Source organism: Lolium rigidum, chromosome 5 (genome assembly GCF_022539505.1).
Source record: "Lolium rigidum isolate FL_2022 chromosome 5, APGP_CSIRO_Lrig_0.1, whole genome shotgun sequence".
NCBI classification, from domain to species: domain Eukaryota; kingdom Viridiplantae; phylum Streptophyta; class Magnoliopsida; order Poales; family Poaceae; genus Lolium; species Lolium rigidum.
The window spans coordinates 177949538-177957225 of NC_061512.1; the positions used below are offsets into that span (position 1 = coordinate 177949538).

Below are 7688 nucleotides of genomic sequence, written 5' to 3' on the forward strand. Positions count from 1 at the left end.
ACTTGCGGGAAAAAAACAACTTCAATTTCCAGCTGCTCACCAGTTATTTTAACAAACCTGGATAGATCATAGATATATATCTTTTATCATAAATCAATAAATCTATCCAGTCCTCAAATACTAGTAAGAAGCGACAGATTGGCCTCACTGTCGATTCAACAAAACGTGTAAGCTAATCGAGCAATACAATGCATCTTTTCGATGCAGAACCCAGGGGGTCTCAACCTTCTTTTCCAAAAAGGACGCAATACAAAAGGAGTTAACTATTGAATAACCAATAAACGTACAAACTACAGTGAACTAAGAAGTTGCAAAAAAAGCCTCTGCTTAGACGTAGACTTTGAATTTAGTTGTAGTCCCTGCTTTAGTTTCATACATACAGCCGCCAGAAGCCAGTCAACCCTTTACTTGCCAACCCAGATACAGAAATGTCACTTTTGTCTCCATGTTTGTATAACCATGCACTATTCTCCAATCTTCTGGAAGATTTTTTTGCAAGAAACTCTGAAATGGACTTCAGATTGATGCACCTATTGAGGTTGCATACGAACATCTGATGATTACCTCTATGTATGTTCCATCCAGGGAAAAACTTCCCCACCTTTGACATCAACCCAAACTGTCCAAAACTTGACTGAGGTATGCACATTATGACCAGCCACTGATCATGAATGGAGTTGCACATCACCCAAACTCAATCCCTAGTAGTTGATCTTCTTGAAAAGGATTTGGTGGCAAACTGCTCTCATCTTTCATTTCGATGTCAATGGTTTCTGTGTTAATGACCACCCTGCATAGTCCAAGATACCCTCCATTGAAGAGCTCGCAATTTTCATAGAAACCGTCAGCTGGTGGCATGTTCAACATGCAAGATTTAGGGACTATAATGTTTTTCCGTTCCTTGAGAGGGCTGTATTCGCTCACTGTTAGAACAAGGCGGTGTTTTCTCCCAAGCAATTTGGAGACATATTCAATGTCACCAACCGACAAAGCATGGCGAACACGACTGGAAGACACCTGTCCTTTATCACTTGAATTTACAGCAGGTGATGCTCCATTATAAGATCTTTTTGCTGTGTCCATGACAGAGCGTACAATAAATGCACTTAAACCGAATTCCTCGCATAGTTTCACTAACTCAGCTGCATCACCAGATGCTTTGTAGCCGAATCTGTAGTTTTCACCTGTCATTGTACATGAAGAAACTTATTAGGAGTAGGATACTGCAGCACAATACCGAGCCTGGAAGACAAAATAATATGTTTATACCTGCGACGACACCTTTTATTCTAAGATCCGTTGATAACTTCTCAACAAACTGGTGTGGAGTTAGGTACCTGACCTTTGAAAACTCAACTTGATATTCAAGAGGGACCACATTTCTACAATATGTAGCCCAAGAAGAAAGGACACGTTTCCGATCACAATGAGCAACTATCGGAGGTCTGTACAAATGGAAAATATTAAGGATTTGCTACAATTTACTCCGTTGATGTTAGGCTGCTGTTGCCAAGGGCAAGTCTATTTAGAAGTTACTGAAAGTTTCCTGGAGACTCACCTATACTCCCAGCCAAGTACTTCAGCCATCCCCACAAAAGAAAGAAGAAACGGGTTTCCTGATTTAGAAGCATGCATTGCTAGTTCCCGATGGCCAATGTGAAGGGCATCAAACTTTCCCAAGGCAACTATCCCATCTGAAATGTGCATGTGCATTGAATATTCAGTGAAATTGTACAAACAGGTGAAATAAAAACTGTGAAGGATACCACTGATTAGTGCAACAGAAGGTCATAAAGAGTGAAAATCAGTGATCTAGCAGCACCGTAACACTAAGAGAACATCCAGTACAATGTTCAACTGCCAGCAGTAGCAAGTGTAACAAAGGAAAGCAGTACAGCTATACTGTAAGTTCTAATACGGAACTTCAAATATGTTTTGAGAGAAAATGAAACTCGGGATATTTGGATGCAATTTTTCTCTCTTTTTCCCCCTGTTTAAGATCTAGAGTTTGTCAAATTATATTGTTCTATCCTTTGATGTATAAAGTGATATACATATAATTTTAGAAAATAGTAAAGATATAGTATGAGCCCTTTAATGGTTAGAAGATAGCATCTATCACAGGTGAGTCCAAACATTGTCAACATGTGCACTATTGGAAATCGAAAATACACATAATTCGTTAAGCTGGGTCGTTGATATGAAAATGGAAAACATCAAGATTAAAGTGAAAAGCTAACGAAATACAATATATCAGTGCATAGCTAACAAATAGATTCCTGAACTCAGCACTTCTTCAGTGCTCTTCTGGGGGAAACTTGCCAAGATCTCATAGCATGTTCTGTTAATTATTCTGCGGGGTAAGTGTGTAAGTCAATGTTTTATGGGCTGGGGACTTGAAAAGTCCAAATGAAGATCCAAAAATTCTAAGGTGGTTCAGTGTCGTTATGCTTCAAACAGCACATTATGCTGGACTAGTTATTCCGAAATTAAGCAATGAAATAAACTCAAACCCAATCTACGCCCCAGTCTCCTTCTCTTCCGTATCATACATCAGCTCTTGGGCGCCAAGGCTACAGACCTCGGCCTCCCATCGAGCACCCCTACGACCTTACATCAGAGTCGGGGGCTTCCTATCCTCAAACCCAATCTATGCCCCGGTCTCCTTCTCTTTCGTATCATACATCAGCTCTGGGGCGCCAAGGCTACAGACCTCGGCCTCCCATCGAGCACTCCTACGACCTTACATCAGAGTCAGGGGCTTCCTATCCTCATGTTCTGCCAGTTTGGTATCAGATTCCGTGATCTCCGCTGCTCCGCACACCATGAATCCGACAATAACCTTGGCGACGCCGCGGTGGCTGAGGTGCAGGAACTCATCCGAGAGCAGGTTGGCGAGCAGATCAACACGGCAGTAAAGGCTTCGTTCGGTAATCTCATGAAACATCTGGACTCTTACTTTGGCCCTGACGGCTGATGTGCGCAAGATCTCAGACGCTGTAGGTGAATCAGACCAGCAAACCAAGGCACAAGGGTTGGCCATCCTCCGCCTGGAGAAATAGGTCAGGGTAGATGGGGACCTGGACGATCAAGCAAGTCTTCTATCCTGCCCTCCGGCTCCACCTCCTCCCAAGCTGAACGATCTTTTCTTGTCATCGCCGTCCATGGCAGGGGCCAGGGGGGGGGGGGGGGGGTGCTCCTACCCCCAGGAGAACGATACCAAGTGGGAACACAACTGTGGGCACTTCCGATTCCCCAAAATTGACCTCTCTACCTATGATGGAAAGGAGGACCCACTGCCCTGGCTGACTCGATGTGACGGGTACTTCTCCGGAAGTAGGCAGGACATGGATGGCAGCAGTTCACCTTGCAGGGGTGGCTAGCCTGTGGTATCACCGCCTGAAGAACAAAGAGGGACGACACTCACACTCATGGTCTGCTTTTGTTTCTGGCATCAACGCCCGTTTTGGTCCTCCATCAAGATGCAACCAGTTCGTCAGAATAAGGTCTTCCTTGTCCTATCCTCGCTCCGTTGGTGCTTCTAGCGCCAGCGGAGGGTGCGTGAAGTTGTGTGTCCGGCGGATATCCTGGGATCCGGTCGGTTTTCGTGTTCGCTGGTGTGGTTTCAGGTCAGTCTATTCCGATCTACGGCTGTCATCATTGGCGACGGTTGCTGCTCTGGTGCGCTGGTCCTTTGGGGCCTTAGCACGATGACTTCCCGTCTGTCTACTACAACAAGCTTTGCCTAGCTCCGGTGATGGAGGGGTGAGGACGGCAGCGCGCCTTCGGCTCGCGCTAGTGTCTGTAGTCGTCACTAGGTGATCCAATGATCTATTTGTAATTTTGAATTACTTTTGGGTCTCTTTGTACTGTTGTTGATAATTATTAATAGATTGGTGGAATTTTCGCAAAAAAAAAGAATCAACCAGTTCGGCGAGCTCATCTCACTCAGCCGCACAAGCACGGTGGAGGACTACCAATAGAAATTCATCACCATCCTGTCATGCTGCGAGACACTACCACCGGCCTCCTCGATCCACTGAAGACTCAGGTGGAGCTCTCCAAACCAGCAACACTTGATGAGGCCATGGACCTAGCCCGCTCCTACGAGCGCCACCAGCAGAGAACTTGGCGTCAAAAGCATCCATAGGGTCAAAGCCATTCAAGCGGCTGACTCCTGCAGAGATGAACATGCATCGAAGCCAAGGTCTTTGTTTCAACTGTGACGAGAAGTTCTCTTTGAGGCATGGGGGCATGGGGGGAAGAGATGTTATGTGGTGGCAACAATCCAGCGGCTGCAGAGTTAAGATTAGTTAGGAAGTTTAAATACGTTAGAACGAGTTTAGATTATGTACTCTGTTAGGCCAAGAGTTAGTTAGGAGTTCTTGTTTTCTCGTAAGTCAGATATAATCCTGGCTATATTATGCCGGACTAGTTATTCCAAAATTAAGCAATGAAATAAACTCAACCCCAATATACGTCCCAGTCTCGTCGTTCGTATCATACAGCAGCACTGGGGCGCCGAGGCTACAGACCTCAGCCTCCCATCGAGCACCCCTATGACCTTAGATCAGGGTCGGTGGCTATCCTATCCTCAAGTTCTACCAGTATGTCCCAAACAACCCTTAATTTGCAGTGTGTGAACATTGTTTCTCGGAAACAACTACAGCAAGTACTTAATTGTGAAATAGGCTGTTTCTTAGCTTGCACAGCACATTTTGAATGAGATAGCCATTAAAAGCATGTAAGGGTTTATGGTATTGCTTCTACACAAAAAGTAACAGCATAATTTTGGAACTTGGATGTACAAAATTAAATAAGGCCATACAGAACTTACCAAGCACACAATCTTGCTCATCTCCACAATCAATTAGGAGCTTATCTTTCACCAAATCTCCATCGTTCAGACTAACCCCTGGACGTCCAAACGGGCTGGAAACAGTCAATGGGTACCTTTTAAGCCCCTTGCTTGTGTCTAGAAACCTTTTCTGGCTGTGGTAGCTAGAAGCACATAATTAAGTTAAACATTTGAAACAAAAATGTTAAATAACCAAGCTCAAAGTTCGCACTATGTTTTCATAATCTGGTATTTGGTTAGGAACTTCTAGGACATAAACAACTTGAAGGAGTCACTTGCATGCACCACAGCATAACCAAACAGTAAGTTGACATGTCGTTTTTTGTTCTGGCATATGAATATTTCAAAATCTCAAATCCCCTTTACCCCAATCTTCTTTTGTTGATCGCACCTGCCAAACAACATAGCTTGGCTTGGCTCTAGTCATGAAAACCTAGCTTAAAACCTGCCGCTTACCATATCAACACCATCAAAACAAGATGCATGCCAGTTCCACTGACGCTATCAAGTTGTAAATGAAAGAGGCTAACTTTGACTCGCTAACCCTTACCTCAAATTCGTGTTCTTTACATCTACTACTAGAATTGTAGGCATAGTCTCTTGTCGTGTCTGGAGTGCTTGGTTATGGATTCATCGGTCATCATGAACGCACGCAAGTTTTGCATTCAATAGCCAAACCCTAAATAACTTTCCAACTAGCAAAGTTCTTTTTTCTTTTGCGAAAAAACTAGTAGCAAAGCTCTCTAAACCAACATAATGAGAGCAAAAGCTACAACCACCTCCAAAGTCCAAATTCACCGGCACCCAACCTCATTCCTGACCTGTTGATATAAAAAAATGCTGCACTATAATTCTAATTCTACTCCAGCGGCGAAAGGGTCTACAAGCCGCGCCACAGTTGAAGCATTCCATCGAACAGTTTCCGAGCGCAGACGCGAGGGAAGCGACACCACATCACAAACCAACACAAAGGACATGGAAGGCAAGCTACAGAAAAGAGAGCGTGAGGCAGATTAATCGTTATACCTGCAGCGCCGGCCGGTGGTTGGCAGGAGGAAGTGAGGAGGCCTGGCAGTCGCGGACGGACGGATGCGGGAGCGGAGGAGAGGCCGCCAGTGGGAAACCGGAGAGGGGGAGGGGGAGGAGGAGCGGAAGGTGCATGCGAGCGCGGCGGCGCCGCCCCGCTCCATCCCCCCACGCGGGTAGGTTCGCCGGCGGTGTGGTGGCTGCTTCTTTGCTCGCTGGCTGGGCTTTGCCTCGGTGTCCTTTCTGTGCCCGTTAGATGAGGTGCGGTGCGGTTCGCACCTCGGGTCGGAAAGGAGGCCCTGGCAGGGTTCAACGGCACCACGGAAGTGTTTGTTGGGGTGCTCGCAGATTTAGATATATCTATAACTAAAATGTATTTAAATATATTTAATTTAATTATAATTAATCTGAAATGGTGGAAATTTTGATTTGGGTATTATTTATAGGAACCAGGCTCTTTCTTGGGTGATCGTGGCCATGATCACTCTAACCGACCTTCGCCGCCTCCCATGTGGGTCTCACCCAGGACATGTACATTCCTTATATTTGCTGAAATTTTGGGGCATTGCCTTTGACCCATGGTCCATTATTAAATTTTAAAACTCACATGGTCCATTCTAAATGATCAGTGACAGCACTAGTGGGACTGAAATTTAGTCCCACATTGTTAGTTGGGAGATAGTTGGAGTGTTATATAAGGCGGGATGTTCTAGTGCTAGTAAGTGAGTGAGAAGAGAGAGACCTCGCCCACTCCTCCTCCTCCGCCGCCCGCCTCGTCAGGACGCGCCCGCGCCGCGGGAATCTCGACAAGCCGAGCTTATCTTTTTGCTGTTCGGGAAAATTAATTGTGTTATCAATTACGAGTCATTGACGGACGCGTTAACGCAGCCGTTTCGTTCCGATATTTCTGGATCGTGAACTCGTACGTGGGCTGCGCCCCACGACCTTTCCGAACCGCACTATATAAGCGCGAACGTAAACCCTACCCTAAATGAGACTACCTTTTCCAGTTCATTGTGTCGCCGCCTTCGTCTTCCTCATCCCGTCCGTTGGCGCGCACCGACTGCCAAGACAGTCGGCCTCCGGAACCCTACCTCTCGTGAACCTGTACGGGTGAGGGGCAATCAGGTTTTTGGGGAGCACTCCGGCGCGACTACTGGCATCACGACGTCGTCATCGGACGACGAGTTCCTCCACACCGACAACTTCTTCCCGAACCTCAATGACTTCTTCGGCAACCTCAACATGGGCGACAACGACGCTGCTGCGAAGTATGTTATCTTGTCGTTTCTCTTTCAATTTCTGTTAGAGTTTCTTCTTCTAGTTTCTGTGGTAGATGTGATCGGTTTGTCTTGTTTAGATGTGATTTGTTCATCTACCTTACTAGTCTGCACGATTATTGTATTTGTTATTTTCATAGTCATGATTTATCAATTACATGTACGGATTATTTCATATGGACATTTGCTTATATATTCAACAATATTTGTGCGTCTTTTTTTTCTCTTTTCCCAACCAACAATGTTGTTGTCATCCATGCTCACCTTGCACCACCCAGACGTCCACCTCTTTAAAGTCGACAGCGCCACACCACCTAGTTGTCTCCTCACCGGAGTCGAACGTTGTTGGCTACGACTGTTGGATAATTAGGCATAATTTCCATGATTAATTCCAGAATATAAAACATAAGGACAGCAACTACTAACATGTGAAACTCGAACATACTAGATGCATTAATCAACATGAGTAGCAGCAGTGCAAACGGTAAAGCATCCATCGCTAAACAGATCGAGATATGATGATC

General features: G+C 45.4%; 1 protein-coding gene across 1 annotated transcript; it reads right to left on the reverse strand.

Annotated features, from left to right (window-relative positions):
* Positions 1 to 241: 241 nt before the first annotated feature.
* LOC124653397 (FAD synthetase, chloroplastic-like) lies at positions 242 to 6048 on the reverse strand. Its single transcript, XM_047192460.1, has 5 exons — positions 5885 to 6048; positions 4838 to 5001; positions 1559 to 1694; positions 1270 to 1445; positions 242 to 1184 (listed from the first exon to the last, which is right to left on the reverse strand). The coding sequence occupies exons 1-5, from the start codon at positions 6046 to 6048 to the stop codon at positions 685 to 687; spliced, it is 1140 nt and encodes a 379-aa protein (XP_047048416.1). The 3' UTR covers positions 242 to 684.
* Positions 6049 to 7688: the final 1640 nt, after the last annotated feature.

Bases quoted from the DNA above. Each gene is read 5' to 3' on its own strand.
- LOC124653397 (XM_047192460.1), bottom strand. From the start codon at position 6,048: ATGGAGCGGGGCGGCGCCGCCGCGCTCGCATGCACCTTCCGCTCCTCC. The intron at 5,002-5,884 runs GTATAACGATTA...ATGTGCTTCTAG, and splicing joins ACCACCGGCCGGCGCTGCAG to CTACCACAGCCAGAAAAGGT. The intron at 1,695-4,837 runs GTAAGTTCTGTA...TGCACATTTCAG, and splicing joins TGAGCAAGATTGTGTGCTTG to ATGGGATAGTTGCCTTGGGA.